The following is a 16,202-nucleotide window of genomic DNA, read 5'->3' as shown; positions in this document are numbered from 1 at the left end:
ATGGGGGCCTTGAATGCCCAAGTGAGGAGTGAAACGGCCTGGGAGGTAGAATGTGAGCCCTGGAAACTTGTACATGGGGCCAGTTGAGGGGACTTCCACCAAGAGAGGACGTGCCCTGAATTCACCCTTCAGACAAGCAACATCTTACCCTCCAAGCTTTCCCAGCTTAACAGTCCCAGCTCTGCCTTCTTTCCCTCCCCTAGCCTGCCCTATAAGTGGATCCAGATGGTCATTCCTATTTTAGGTCGGGGTGTGTGTTGGGGGGAGGGGTAGCTATGAGCCCTATCCTTTCCTGAGCTCTCTGTTAGAGGAGCTTCTTCCAGGACCCCGCTGTGATCCCGAGCCTGGAAGGAAGTGTTAGTCTTTGATGGAGATTTCCCATCTGGCTGTGGGTGATGGGTGGCAGCAGCAGAGGAGGCAAGGGCATAGGCTAAAGAGGTTTTCAGAGTGGGAGAGAGAAACAAGGTGATGTGTATGTGTGAGAGGGTGCCCTGCGGGTGGGCTATGATGAGGAGCAAGCCTGGAGTTGGGGCACCAGAGGAGTCAGAGAAGGAGCTGGCTTCTCCCACCAGGTACCTGGCCTTCCTCATGTGCCTGCATCTGCAGCTCCCTAAGCCAAGGATAAGGTGGGGCAGGCTGTGGGGAAGGGAGCTAGGGCTTTCTGGTCAGACCCTACTCCTGAACATTGTGTCTACCAACCTCCATGGGCCCCTTCAAAAAGCTTGGAGCACCCAGAGGTAGCAGGTGATAAGCTAGGCTGGTGCCCTTAAGTCTGTCTGTAGCTGGCATGTGACACCAAGCTTATAAATATTTGCCATTAATTCAATTTAGCGAATATGTATTAAGCAAATGCTATGTTCTACATACTACTAGGCATCGGGGTTACAGAAATGAACGGAGAGTTTCTGCCCTCAAGGAGTTTCCAGCTTAGTGGGGGAATCCAAAAGGACACAGCCACAAATGTGCTGTGCGGAAACAGAACAGGTGGTTCCAAGGGAGATTGCCAGGGGCTTTCTTTCTTTTCTTTTTAAAAGAGATTTTACTTATTTATTTTTATAAAGGGGAAGGGAGGGAGAGAAACATCCATGTGTGCTTGCCTCTTGTGCACCCCCTTGCTGGGAACCTGGCCCAAACCCAGGCATGTGCCCTGACTGGGAATCAAATTGGTGACCCTTTGGTTCACAGGCCTGCACTCAATCCACTGAGCCACATCGGCCAGGGCAGGGACTTCTTAATTTGGATTGTGTGACCAGGGAAGGGATCTCTGAGAAAGTGACATTCACTATGAGATCAGTGGAAACTAACCAGTTTAAGTGTTGGAGGTCAGGGGGTTCATTCAGAGGAGAACAGTGTGTGCCACACTCCTGGGTATGAAAGAGCATGGCACATAAGAGGAACTAAAAAATGGCCAGGGTAGCCATAGTGTAGTGAAGACACAAGGGCGGGGCGCAGACACAGGCCTTGTGAACCATGGTAAGATATTTATGTTTATCCAGAGCTCAGTGGGAAGCCACCAAAGGTTGTCAGGTTAACTGCAGAACTTGTGTTAGTACTGCCTAATTTGTGACAGGGTCTAAGAAAGACTTGAGGTTGTTTGTTCATCCATACCTCCAATAAGTGCTTAAGGGGCACCCATAAGCCCTGTGCTAGAATTGTGTGTTGACAGTGATGGTAAAAGAATGTCTAAGGCACAGACCTTCCTCAGAGCCTGTGATTCAGAAGAGATTAGATAGCTGTAGTGATTGAATTGAGAAGCAATGTAATTTATTCATTTGACAAACACTGCACATCTAATTTATTCCAAAGCCTATGCTAGATGCTGGTTGCTGTCCTTCAAGGATCACCCACTACACATGGGTCACAGGAGAGGCACAAACATACTCAACAAATTTTGAGTGGGTCAGAATCATTTTCACTTGTGGTATCTATGAGGCCTTTATAAAACATCCATTCAATCATTCAATAAACCACTAAACATCCAGTGGGCATCCACTCTGCACTAGGAACTATGCTAGCTACTGAAATCAAGGACCTTGGAGTTCCATAATGAAGACATATTCCTCAAAACACATTAAAATATTAGGCGTTAGGACAGCAGCTTTTTTGCAGGTCAGCATTGAAGGAAGGTAATTCAATGAAAGACCTTCCCCAAAAGGCCTAACACCCACCTTCCTGAGTAGACGGGTCCCTATCTCCCTCTGGCCTGGTTTTTAGTTGTTGTCTTCCTCCTTGTTCCCCCATTTCCCTTTGCCACCCCAGCATATTCTATTTTGTCCATCTTGGCATCCTTTAAAAAGCCTCCCAAAATCCAAGATTCGAACCTAACTTTACATGATTGTGCGTGAGCTCAGACAATTATGTAACTCCCCTGAGCCTCAGTTTTCCAATTTGCACAATGAAGGGATCGGGTCACATATACAGCTTGTGATTTACTCCAGCCAAGGTGATATTCACGCTCCTGTACATTGTGCTCTCTTAAGTCCTTTCTTTGCATGGCTGCACGTATCCCTCCACCCCTACTCCTGTGCCATCTAGTAAACACCAAGACTCAGCTCAACTATCTTCAGGCAAGTCTCCCCTACTTCTACACACACACCACACACAATATTTTACTGTCCTTTGTGCTACCACTGCCTCGTGAGAGATCACTGACTGAAAAGGACAAGGGAGACAGACTTGGGTTTGAGTCGTGGGCACTCACCACACCTTGAGCCTCAATTGCTCACTTGTAACCTGGAGGAAATACCTAAATTCACATGTCTAACCAATTTATGGCAATTAAAAACTATGTCAAGTGCTTGGCACCGAAGAAGTGCTCGATAAAGACTGTATCACACCTTTTAGGACCACGACCTCCGCTTAATGAATTAGAGGTCTTGATTGGTCTCCCGCACCAGACCTGAGGCAGCCTCAGGGAATCCCTTAGGCGCAAACCCACGGGGCTGGAGCGTACCGAAGGATGGGGGTAGAAAGCAGGCCGGGCCCCGAGGGACTCGACTCCAATTCCCGGGGGGAAGGCCAAACTGTGCGGACCCACCTCCGGAAGTGATGATGCACAGGGGGCGGGGCGGAAGCGGAAGAGATTTTGCCGCTCCGGTTGCCGTCGCCACCCCCGCCCGGAATGGCGGAAGTGGAGGCGCCGACGGCGGCCGAGACGGACAAGAAGCAATTTAGCGGCTCCGACTGCGGCGCCATGGACGTGGAGCGGAGCCGCTTCCCTTACTGCGTGGTGTGGACGCCCATCCCGGTGCTTACGTGAGTTTCCTCTGGTATCCGCCTGGGGACGGGGAGAGCCTGGACCCGCGCGGCATCCAAAGGGCGCCCCCGGGCCACCCTCCGGCCCCGATCCACAGCAACCCCTTCCTTTCGGTCCGGCCTTCAGATCTTGTCCGGCGCAGTGCCAGTTTCTACTGATGATGGGACACGCTCCCCGCCCTCATTGCACCGGTCTAGTCAGGGAGAAAGACAGTTGCAGACCGGCGGCAAAGAGTCTGTGGCTAAGAAGTTCTTACAGAAGAAGGGCCCCTAACACGGTCTGAGAAGACATCTTCATTCATTCGGGTTTTTCCATTCATTGAGCAAATGCTTGCTGATCACTTCCTATACGCTAGACACATCCTGCTGGGTCTGGAAGAATTTGGTTGGGACCATAGGGGTTCCTGGGATGTTAACGTTGTTAGGATCACCAGAGACCTGGGAGTCCAACCCTTTGTCTTACAGGTGAAACTAGAGATTACACACTATCTCAGTTTAGGTCCCAGGGTGCTGGCCTCTCAAACAAAGGTTCTTTTTATGTTATAGCATTAGCGTTTGTCAGGAGGGAAAAGAGATATTGCTGCCGCCATTTAGCGAGGAGCTCCTGGTTGTGGAGAGCTGGTTTGCCCTCATGCTTGGGTCTTGACAGCTGATAATAACCACTCCTCACAGTCCTGGACAGTTGGCCAAGCTCTTTCACACCCGTTTTCTCTGAATTTCACAGCTACTTTCACTTGATATTAGCCAAGAGGCCGAGAAGCGATTCACAGCCACTTTCTAAGATACAAATTATCTTCTCAGATGATGAAGCCGAGTGTCTGGAGTCATTCAATATCCTGATCGGGGACACCTGCCACTAAGCAGAGGCACTGCAAACTCAGGCTTCTGACACCATAACTGTCTTTTACTACGTCCTGTTCTGTCTCACCTGATGGGATAATTTTGTTTGCTCTATCAAGAACAGCCAACTGATGTGGAGAAGGGGTCATTTTTGGCCTTATCTGTTGCTGATCCTAAAATGACCTTCTTTCTTGTTTTATGTAAAAATACTTTGTTTTTGCGTTTTCAAATGCTTATGCATTTGTTTAAGAACATCTAAGTCTGAGTTCTTTAAAAATAAAATATATAAGAAAATGTGGCCCTGGCCAGGTGGCTCAGTTGTTTGGAGCAACATCCTGTACACCCAAATGTTCAATCCCTGGTCAGAGCACATGCTTAGGTTACAGGTTCAATCCCCAATTGAGATGCAAAAGGGAGGCAACCCATCGGTGTTTTACAAAAGAAAGAGTGTTCATTAATTCATTTAATGTTCTTTAGAATAGTTCTAGGTGATAAGAATATACAGTGGAGAATACAGCATATATGGTTCTTGCCGTCATGGAGTTTAAATCACGGCGGAGGGAGATAGTAAACAAGTAAACTAATACGAGAACTTCTGATAGTGATTAGTGCTATGAAGAAAATGAAATATTAATGAAAGAATGAATAAGTGGGAGGGATAACCAGGGGATCTATTGCTTTTGCTAACACCTATCTTGTTATCCTAAGATCTCTTTGGTTTTTCTCTGTTCTCAAAAACACATTTGTGGAGTCCTCTGCTCTTTAGAGAGGTAGTAGCAACATGAGGTGTAGGCACTGTAATCGGCAGTCATCTGGGCCAGAAGCAGTTCCTACCCTGTTTCTCTTTAGATCTATTTACAGTGTTCATAAGACCAAGATGAATAAAACGGAGAGTCCCATCAAAGGGCTCGTGTTTCCATAGAAAGACTTACCCCCTAGCAGTAGGGAGAGAGAATGACATGAACTGCCTCCTGGTGCGTTGTGGTGACTGCTGACCTAGAGCACAGATTGAGGAGCAGATGTGGTGCAGGGACCTGTCATCTGTCTTGGGGGACGGGGATCGGAGAGGAGGCGGTTGAATCCCAAGATCTGTCCACCCCTCAGAGATGTTAACAATTCTTCATGAAAAGCCAGATAATAGCTATTACTAATAAAAACAGCTCACATTGGGTACTTACTCTGTTCTGGGCCAAACATATTCACTATCTTATTCAGTCCTTACATCAACCTAATGGAAATAGATACTGTCTTCTCCATTTTATAGATGAGGAAAAAAAGGCTTAGAAGCCAGCATGGGGCTTTTTCCACTGAGGTATTCTACCTTCCCAGATAGAAGCTCCAGACTCAGTAACTCATTGATTCGTTCACTCATTCATTCAATATGTAGTTGTTGAGGACCTATATGTACTAGGTCTACATAGAAAGCAGCTGTGGAGCATGCCTTCGTGAAGCTTCCAGACTGATGAATAATTTGAGAGTTTGTTCTTTGGCACTTCCTTGGACCCAGGGCTCTGCTGTTGTCTCCAGCCTTCACTCTATTTTTTTTAAATTAATTAATTTATTTATTTATCTTTAGAGGGGAAGGAGAGGGGGAGAGAAGCATCAATGTATGGTTGCCTCTAGTGCGTCCCCTGCTGGGAACTGGCCTGCAGGGAACTGGCTTGCAACCCAGGCATGTGCCCTGACTGGGAATTGAACCGCAATCCTCTGGTTTGCAGACCTGTGCTCAGTCCACTGAGCTACACCAGCCAGGGCTTCCAGCCTTCACTCTTAATTTCCATCACCAGCTGGCAACATAGCTGTGGTACATGGGGTGCTGGTCCCAGATCTCCCCAACTAGACGGGGCAAAGGGGTCCTGAGGTTAGAGTCTAAGAAGCCAGAGAATACTTAGAATACTGTTAATACTTTCCCATAATTCTGAGTGTCCATCCTGTGACCACTATGGGTCTTCAGCAACTTATGCTCTGCCAGTCCAGCCAATTATATAGCATATATTTATTTATTGAACACGTCATGATAACAACATTGAGCAACTACCAAGTGCAAGGAAGTATGCTAAGCACTTTGCAAGCATATCCTACCTAATCCTCACGGTACCCCCCACCCCCACCCACTGAGGTAATTATCGTTACTATCCACCTCTCACAGAGATGGGAATGAGCAACTTGCTCAAAACAAAGTCAGGACTCAACCCAGGTCTGACTTCAGAGCCTGACTCTACTCTTAAATGTGGGACATTCACTCATTCATAATTTAGTCAGTGAATACTTAGCTCCAGCTGCATACCAGGCATTGACTTGGGGTTTCCTCTCATAAATAAGAGGAAATCCTGCTCTCTTGCGGCTTATGTACCAGTGGGAAGAGAGAGCCAGTAACCATGTAAGTAAAGGTCATTTCAGAAAGTAGTTGATACCGTCGAGAAATTAAAGCCGAGTAATGGGCTTCAGGGCGCCTGGGGCTGTGTGTGAGTACTCCACAAGGCGCTATCAGGGAAGATCTCTGAAGTTCCAGTCAAGCTGAGGCCTAAACAGTAAGAAACAGCCAGTGCTCTGAAGCTCTGGTGGAAAAGTGTTCCCGGCAGAGACAAATGCAGAATAAGCATTGGGGTACCTGGGGAACCAGAGGCAGGCAGTGCAGCTGGAGAGAGGCATGAGAGGACCAAACTGCTGAAAGGAGTTTGAAGTGTAAGTGTAACAGGAAGCCATTCATGGTGTTAAGCAAAGGAATGATGGAATCTGAATTGACATTCTCAAAAAACCACTCTGGACCTCATCCGCTCAGGTGCTCAGGCTGCAGACCGGGAAGACCTGTGTCCTCTAGAGAGTCATAAAACTGTCCAGTCTTTCTTTAAAGATCTTTGATTCCATTGGCTTCTCACCACCACCAACAATACTGTGGGCAGGGTCACCACCTTCTCCTGCCAGTATTGCAGAATAACCTCTGAACTGGCCACTCTCCCCTCCATTTCTGAGCCCCCCCCACCACCACCACTCTGCAGACTCATGCTGCGCTTTGCTGCGTTAGCGTGTTGCTTTCTGCCTGTAGGCATCCTGATGTTTTACAGGTGAGGTAAAAAGTCACCTCATCTGTGAAGTCTTACCACTGCCTCAGCCTCACATAATCACTTCTTTGAGCTGTGTCTCCCGTGGTTTTGCTGCCACCTCCCTCACAGGGTACAGCCTTGAGACCAGCACTTGGCCACTGGTTCTGTGAGTCCTTAAAAGGGATCATTCTCTTCTCTACCTAGGCCCTTAGGGCCGTGGTTCTCAGACTACAGACAGAGTGCAGGATTCCTTTGTGTTTTCCCTATGGGAATCCATCTGAGATTTGGTTATTTAAAATGCCCATCACTTTATTTGTTTATTTTCTTAAAGGTTTGTAAATTTTATTTATTTGTTTGTTTGCTTATACAGAGAGGGGAAAGGAGGGAGAGGAAAACATCAATGTGTGGTTGCCTCTCACGCGCCCCTACAGGGGACCCAGCCCACAACCCAGGCATGTGCCCTGACTGGGAATCAACCAGCCACCCTTTGGTTCGCAGGCTGGCCTCAGTCCACTGAGCCACACCAGCCAGAACAAAATGCCCACAGCTTTTAAGAATTTGAACTTTTAGTTCCTAATCTCCACCCTTGTACATACAGTTTCATCATTTCCTCAGGGAAGCCTTCCTTGAACTACCCCCACCCACAGATTGGTTTAAATGCCTCCCCTACCTTTTTAAGACAATTTTTACTGAAATATAACATATGCCATAAAATGTATAAGTCTTAAATATAGAGCTTAATGAGTCTTTACATATGTATACTCATGTCACCTAGGTCAATATAGAGAACATTTGAAATACCCAAAGGGCTTCCTTATGCCAGTCGGTTTTACCATGGAGATTTCCCCTCTCTTGCCTTCTAGCCCTATAGATTACTCTGGACTGTGTTTGAACTGCATGTAAACGGAATAGTATGTATTGGGTTGACAAAGAAGTCTGTATTTTCTATGAATTAAAGACGCATTTTTCATTTTCACCAATAACTTTATTGATTTGGATATTTGAGAATGTTGGCTATTTCCCACATGATATAATATTGATTGTTCTCAGTTAATGTCTCAATTTGATCACTGTCAATTTCAACTGGTCCGCCCACCCTCAGAGCTTCATCCAGTGAGACATCTCCAGCGTAAAACTTTGGAAAGCAGCCCTGGCTGGTGTGGCTCAGTGGATTGAGTGCAGGCCCATGAACCAAAGGGTCACCAGTTCGATTCCCAGTCAGGGCACTTGCCTGGGTTGCAGGCCAGGTCCCCAGTAGGGGGCATGTGAGAGGCAACCACACATTGATGTTTCCCTCTATTCCTCCCTCCCCATCTCTCTAAAAATTAATTAATTAATTAATTAAAAAAACTTCGTAAGCCACTTTTGACACATTTGATCAATCACAGTGCCTTCTCCATACACTGCACAGATCTTTTTGGTAAGTTTTTTTTATACACACTGATATGACAGCTGTCACAATACAATCTAACAAAACTGTTTTGAATGAAGTTAAAGACAACTAAGTGCTACTAGAGCCATCTTAAGGGGAAAAAACAAATGAAGTTTGTGGCCAACTTCAATGAAGAAACCTTTGCATAAGGTTTCTTTCCCTCTGTCTTATGTCTGTGAAACTATGTGTTGTGTGTAGCAGAAATCTGTTCTTCTTCATTGTTACCTACTATTTCATTATGTGGCTGTAACCCAATTTACCTACTCATTTTACTATTGTCAGACATTGAGATTATTTCATTATTTTTATTAAATCAGCTTTATTGAGATATAATTGACAAATAATAAAGTGCATTTACAGGATCCAGCAGAAGGAACGCCTGCTTGAGTGTGGTCGGTAGGGTAATAATGTGGGTGTGATCATTTATAGTTTCAGTGTGAACATTTCACCTAAAATGTCATATGGTGTGCTTGAGTGTGACATTGTTACACTACAGAATTATGTGCTTGTGGTTTTGTAATAAAAGATTTTGTAATAAAAGGGGGGTGTTATTTGTGCTGGACCCTGCATTTGAAGTGTGAAGTGTCATGAGTTTCGACAGATGTTGTTCTCTGCCCTTTGCCATAATGGTGCTGTGAGCCTTCTCGCACAGGGTGTCGGCAGCCACGCGCATTCGTTTCTGTTGGGCGTAGAGACTGGAGTGGAATTGCTGAGGCACAGGACATTGTGCTTGCCAGGATTTCAAAAGTAATAGAAATAATTTATACTGTCACTGTCAGTGATTGAGAGTTCCAGTTTTGTTTTTAAGATTTTATTTATTTATTTAAAGATTTTGTTTATCTATCTTTAAAGGGGAAGGGAAGGAGAGAGGGAGAGAAACATCAATGCATGGCCACCTCCCGTGTGCACTGGGAACCAGCCCGCAACCCGGGCGTGCGCCCCGACTGGGGATTGCACTGCGACCCCTTGGTTCACAGGCCCATGCCCAGTCCACTGAGCTACAACAGCCAGGGCTTATTTATTTTTTTAGAGAGCGGGGAAGAGAAGGAGAGAGGGAGAGAAGCATCAGTTTCACGCACCCCCAACTGGGGACCCGGCCTGCAACTCAGGCACGTGTCCTGACTGGGAATCAAATGCTCAACCTTCCCATGTGCAGGCTGATGCTCAGCCCACCGAGGCACACCAGCCAGGGCCTCACCCACTCAATGTTTTTGCCCTTTTATATTCTGTGTGAGTGGGTGGTATCCCACTGTGCTGTTCATTTGCACTTGCCCCTCTCCTTGATGTCCCCAGCCCCGTAGCCACCCTTCAGCACTCATCACAGTGTCCCCATCACACGCTCTCACACTAGGTGGAATGTTCCTAGGCTCAGCTCCTTCCCTGTCCTTTTTTCCTCACAGGTGGTTTTTCCCCATCATTGGCCATATGGGCATCTGCACATCCACAGGAGTCATTCGGGACTTTGCTGGCCCCTACTTTGTCTCGGTGAGTTCCCATTCCTCCCCACTCGGGAGGGTTCGAAGGCTTAGGTGAAAGGCCGGCCTGTCTTGCCTGCAGTCAGCCTCCTGTCTCTGCGAGACGCAAAAGAATGCAGACAGCACGCAGCCCCAGCCCTGGCCCCCTGCTCCTCACCAGTGTTTGACTCCTGTACCCCTTCTCTTGCCTCCAGGACAGGCCAGGAGGGCAGTGTGGCCAGAAGGTTTCTTAAGTAACTGACCCAGCCCTTTGCCCACCCCTGGGTTCCCAAGACATGGGTAGGGGTTAGAGGCAAGAGTGGAGAGTCAGACCATCAGGAAGCACATCTCTGGACCTTCAGAAGGTGGGAGTCACAAGGTGGGGGTACAGGGGAGGCTGACACGGTGTCCTGGGGGTGGCCATGGAGAAGAGGGGGTGGCCCTTCTACAATGAATCAGCTGTGTTCTCAGGTCTCTGGGGGGCTGTGCCCAAGGTGGGTGAGGTGGGCACGTTCCAAGCATCCTGCCTGTTTTTTGTTTTTAATTTTATTTATTTATTTATCTTTAGAAGGGAAGGGGAGAGGGAGAGAAATATCAATGTATGGTTGCTTCTCATGCGTGCCCTGCTGGGAACTGGCCTGCAACCCAGGCATGTGCCCTGACTGGGAATCGAACCGTGATCTTTTGGTTCACAGGCCCGCGCTCAATCCACTGAGCTACACCAGCCAGGGCGCATCCTACCTGTTTTGAGGGTGCAGTTTCATCAAAGGCTGAAATGAAAGGGTGGAGTGGCACCAACCTGTTCGTATTAATAGTAGTTGTGATCATCTTAACACAGCAAAGGGCGCTCACACCCATCACTTTCACTGTCACCTACTTTAATGGTGGTTCATCTTTGACCAGCTGCCAGCACATTCTGAACCCAGAATCTGTTCCTGCATCTCTTCCACACATCTTATGTGGGACATCTAGGACTTGACTGAAATGCCCCCCTCACGGAAGGGTTCTCCAGCCCTGGCCCCCTTCACCGTTCTGCTCTGAATGCAGTCAGATGGGCACAGGCAGAGAAGGGCTCTCTGTGTGGGCACCGCTGTCGGGTCGGGAGGTCAGAGGGTGCCCTGTTTCATCCCTGTGATCAAAGATTGGAGATTGACCAGAGAACTTGGAAGGAATGAGACCCAGGAGAGAGAGAGAATTACTGGGAGCCACACCATGGGGCTGGCCCCCCTAGTCTTTGGTCATGGCACATGGCGCTCCCACACCCCTGCCATGCTGCCTTCTTGCCCCACACGCGTTGCTGCTAGCACTTCGCACGCCGAGCCAGCCCCAGAGTGGGCCTGGGCCCTACTTCCGCCTGCCCAACATACTAAGTCACTGCACTTCCACCACCGACCCAGGTCTGTCTTCCCAGCTGGATGCATGTTCCCCACTGACCTCTGCTTTTGTCCCTCAACAGGAAGACAACATGGCCTTTGGGAAGCCTGCCAAGTAAGTGATGAACACCCATGCGGTCGGCCCTGGGGCCGGTTCCTCCTGGCTGGGCCCTTGGTCCACAGGTCAGCGAGGCCTTGCCTCAGCTCGGCAAGGCCGTGTTTTCCACCCAGTTGGAAGGGTGAGGAAAGGGAAGAGACTAGGTCAAGATCACACAGGAAGTAGCAGAGCTGGGACTCACACCCAGGTCTTTCTCACTCCAAAACCTGGACTCTTTCTCCTGCCCCCAGAGGAGCAGACACATCCTTTAAGGTGTAAGGGGGGCCTTTGTTTGAAACTCCCCTGGAAAGCTATGGGTGGAGAGAGTAAGAGCAGCACAAGCCCTCTGAGAACTGTTGCTAATTTGCTTGGATTTTTGGACTTAATTTTTTCTCTCTCGAGGGGCCCACCTCGAATGTGGTCCAGAACACAGTGCCTCCGTCATCCGCACGCGCGCAGCAGCCGTGCTCAGAGGGAGCCAGGCCCAGGAGGAGCTGGTGCCCCACCCGGCAGAGGCAGCCTTCTGGCTTCCTCTGTCTGAGAGCGGTGCCCGCCTGGGCCGTGTTGGTTTCTCTTGGTCCCCGGTGTCTGGGCCAATGATTTTCAGCCTTTTTCATCTCATGGCACACAGAAACTAATTATTAAAAATCTGTGGCACGCCAAAATATATTTTTTGCCAGTCTGATTAAAAAAAAATAGGTCTATTTTTTACTCATTCACACTGGATGGGTATTGTATTGGCTGTTGTCTTTCTTCCTTCCTTCCTTTCCTTTCCTTTCCTTTCCTTTCCTTTCCTTTCCTTTCCTTTCCTTTCCTTTCCTTTCCTTTCCTTTCTTTCTTTCATTTTTGCGGGGGGAGGGAGGGAAAAAGAGAGGGAGAGAAACATCAAGGTGTGGTTGCCTCTCACACCCCCAACTGGGGACCTGGCCCACAACCCAGGCATGTGCCCTGACTGGGAATCGAACTGATGACCCTTTGGTTTGCAGCCCACACTCAATCCACTGAGCCATACCAGCCACTGCTTTTTTTTTTCTTTCTTTTTTAGGGAAAGGAAAGGAGAAAGAGGGGGAGCAAAACATCGACGTGGTAGAGATACGTCTATCGGTTGCCTCTCATACACCTGCAGCCTGGCATCTGCCTTGCAGCCCAGGCATGAGCCCGACTGAGAATTGAACCAGCGACCTTTCAGTTCACAGGTCGGCATTCAATCTACTGAGCCAGCTAGGGCCATTTTTTTATTTGACAGTCTAAGGGGGGGGAAGGTCAATGCCCCTGAGAAAGTCAAGTATTAACATGTTTTAAAAATTCTCATGGCTGGCCCTGGCTGGTGTGTCTCAGTTGGAGCATTTTCCCACAACCAGAAGGTTGTGGGTTCAATTCCCAGTCGAGGCACAAACCTAGTGTGGGGATATGATCCCTGGTCCAGGTGCATATAGGAGGCAACCAATCAATGTTTCTCTCCCTTTCTCTCTCTAAAAGCAATAAGAAAAGTGTCCTTGGATGAAAAAAAGAATCCTTGTGGCTGGCGTGCTTGCGGCAGCATCCTATTGAAAATCCCCTCTAGGCTCCTGTATCGGGCACTCCCTTTGGGGTCTCAGCTAGTTGAGATTCATGAGCTTTAGTTTACCAGCTACTCTCCCATCACCCTCGTATCCCACTTGGAGAGATGAGGGGATGCTTTTTGATGGATAAACCCCTCAGGCAGGCATTCGAGGCCCCGCCAGCACGGCCCCACCTGTATCCCCGGCCTCGCCTTCCAACATGCCATCTCCCCGCCCACCCCCCGCCCTGATTTCTGGTACACACTGCAGTTCTGTGCCTCTTCCTCTGTTCGAACCGTTCCCTCTGCCTAGAGTGGCTGTTCCCTGTTCTGCGCCTGGCTAACCCCTCTTCCTTCAAACTGGACTCCGTGTCACCCCAGAAAGCCTCTCATACCCTCAGCTGAGCTGGTTCCTGTCCTCCCCAGGATCCACACGGCATTGGGCGTCTCACACTGTTACGTGGACGTGGACGTGGCTTTTCCTTTCCTGGACCTGGCTCACCCCTGCAGTTTCAGCAACCAGCTCAGGGCCCTGCGCAGAGCGGGTATCAGGGAACATTGGTGGAGCTGAGCTAGTGCCCAGAACCCTCCTCTCCCCTCAGGTACTGGAAGTTGGACCCTGCGCGGGTGTATGCTAGCGGGCCCAACGCGTGGGACACGGCTGTGCATGACGCCTCTGAGGAGTACAAGCACCGCATGGTAGGTGAGCTGCTCCTGAAAGTGAGGACTGGGGTGGGCGGTTCCCCCACAGCCCAGCCTGACCCCATCCTTCCCTCATCTCCAGCACAATCTCTGCTGTGACAACTGCCACTCACACGTGGCGCTGGCCCTGAACCTGATGCACTACAACAACAGCACCAACTGGAACATGGTGACTCTCTGCTTCTTCTGCCTGCTCTATGGGAAGTATGTCAGGTGAGCTGCCCACCTGCCGCCCTCCCGGGGCTGCTTTCCCAAGGGTGCCAGCAGGGCCACTTCTGGAGTCCTTTAGCCAGCAGGGACAGAGCAGATGCTGGTTGGAGCTGTGAAGTTTCCAGAAACTAGCTGAGTTTTTGGTAGAGAGGGAGGTAGCCATGCTGAAGTTCAGCTTCACCTGAGTCCAAGCCCAGCTCTGTCACTTGCTCTCTGTGAGATCTTAGGTGACCGCCTTGGCCTCTCAGCTACAGCTGGTCTTGGTAGAACAGGGGCAGTGATTCTGGCCCCTCGGGGAGGCTTTACTGCACAGAGCGCTGCGCTCAGGTCAAGTGAGCTGACAGACCCTCGCGGGAGGGCGCACGACTGCCCCACAGGCTCCCTTCCCAGCATCCATCACCTGAGGCCGGGTTCTGGGCAGGTGGGCCCCAGCGGTGGCCCAGGAGGACCTTGGAAGCCACACCCTCACGCTCTGTGAGGTCAAAGGCATTAGTCCCAATTCACAGGTAAAGGCAGCCCAGAGAGGCCGAGTGACTTGCCCACTTGGGAGCCAGCGTGCCCCTGGGCCGACAGGCCCCTCCCCAAGCTTTCCTCTAGCTGCCCTCATCAGTAAGAGCTTCTGAAAAGGAGGCTCTCAGGGGTCTTTTTATAGCCAGAGGCTTTTAGAGGCCCCCCGAGAAGACTGCAACTGGCTGTGCAGAGGCCGAGGCAGAGCTAGCGCTGCACTACCCCTTGCTGACTCCGCCCGGCCCAGGCGGCCCCATAGTGAGGGCTGCCAGCCCAGTTCCCTGGTTGACCAAGTTAGGGGGCGGTGGTTCCAGGTGCTTCCTCAGGGGCAGCAATGCCTTCTGGGTTTAGATGGATGGGGCTCTGGGTGACACCCCCACTCACCAGGCTCCCCTCTCCTCTCTGTCAGCGTCGGGGCCTTCGTGAAGACCTGGCTACCCTTCGTCCTCCTCCTGGGCATCATCTTAACCACCAGTCTGGTCTTTAACCTGCGGTGATGGCTGCCTCATGGCCCTGGACCCGCCACTGCTTTTGGTTCCTGATCCCTTCTCACCCCAAAAGGCAGGGATAGGCCTGCTGCTGGTTTGGACCCAGGAGTCTGGGCTTGCTGGGTTGGAACAGGACTGAGGATGAGCTGTGGGTGGGGTTGTGTGTTTGCATGTTGTGTCTCACTGGTCACTCGGAAGTTCCCTGTCCCCTCCTTCCCAGGCTTGTGACCCCCATGCTCAAGGACCTTCTTTGTTCGTCTGTCGGAAAGGCCCTACCTGGCTCTGTAGAGCTGCTCCTGCACTGCCTGCCTCGGCTCAGCGCCTGCCAGGGGAGGGGAGGACATGTGGACCCATCCGACGGGCTAGACCTGCATTTGGAGCCTGTCCTCCTGTCAGGGCTGTGGTCCTGGAGTGGGTGGGGTATGCTAGGAGTCTCCACAAGCTGAGCTGCCCTAGAGCCCTCACCACTGGCCTTTAGAACTGTCCAGTAGGCTGGACGAGCCCCCTTTGGCCAGAAGCTGCACTAGGGTTAGCCTGTGCCCCACCCCCAGGGTCCTCCAGACCACACAGCCCCGTCTCCCACGCTCCCAGGACACTCGTGTACTTGGGCCCGTCTCCCCCTGCAGTTTGGGGCCTGGCCTCCCCCAGCCAGGCTGGAGAAATGAGTGACAGTGACGTGTCCAGAGTGACATCCTGCAGATCAGCGCAGTAGAAACAAAGCCTGGCTCAGCCCCAGGTGTGGGCCTCACACTGGTGATGGCGCCCCTTGGGTCCAAGATGTGGGGGCCATCAGAGCAGCCAGTGCCATCGGGGGCTGAAGGGGAGCTCTTTCCTCCCACCTGCCTTGGCTCCCTCTTCTCTTTGTGTTGTGGGAAGGGTTTTGTCCCCTCACCCCTGCCCCACGGACTCCTATGTGTAGGGCTCCCTGGACAGTACAATAAAGAGTTTTAACTCCAGACAGTGTCCTTGCTTTGTCTCTTCAATGGTCTCTTTACCTCTTTAACTCATATCTCCCTAGTGCCCTTGGGTACCTCTGCCCTTGCCATGGGGTCTGGTCAAGTCCCCGTCCAGCGCCTGGCTTACAGGGAGGGAGCATCCCTCGGGTGTATCCTGCCCTGGGCCCAGGCTCTGGAAGTTGCCACCACTCCACACCCACCATCCCAAAGCTTTCTCTTCAAGGCAAATGAATATTGAACCTCCTCCCGTGGTCCTTGTTGGGAAGAACTTGACAGGAGGATGGGGAGTCGGGGCTGAGCAGAC

At 50.4% G+C, this 16,202-nt stretch overlaps 1 protein-coding gene across 1 annotated transcript; it reads left to right on the top strand.

Annotated features, from left to right (window-relative positions):
- On the top strand, nucleotides 1-15,898 carry TMEM222 (transmembrane protein 222). The gene is made up of 7 exons (XM_037149763.2): nucleotides 1-52; nucleotides 3,060-3,255; nucleotides 9,972-10,056; nucleotides 11,482-11,513; nucleotides 13,638-13,734; nucleotides 13,820-13,950; nucleotides 14,864-15,898. Exons 1-7 carry the CDS (start codon nucleotides 1-3, stop codon nucleotides 14,949-14,951), a joined length of 681 nt encoding a protein of 226 aa, XP_037005658.2. The 3' UTR covers nucleotides 14,952-15,898.
- The last annotated feature ends 304 nt before the right edge of the window (nucleotides 15,899-16,202 follow it).

Source organism: Artibeus jamaicensis, unplaced genomic scaffold (genome assembly GCF_021234435.1).
Source record: "Artibeus jamaicensis isolate MK-2021 breed Jamaican fruit bat unplaced genomic scaffold, CSHL_Jam_final scaffold_847, whole genome shotgun sequence".
NCBI classification, from domain to species: Eukaryota; Metazoa; Chordata; class Mammalia; order Chiroptera; family Phyllostomidae; genus Artibeus; species Artibeus jamaicensis.
Note: the sequence above shows the minus strand (reverse complement) of the source record. Positions and strands in the feature narration are given on the sequence as shown.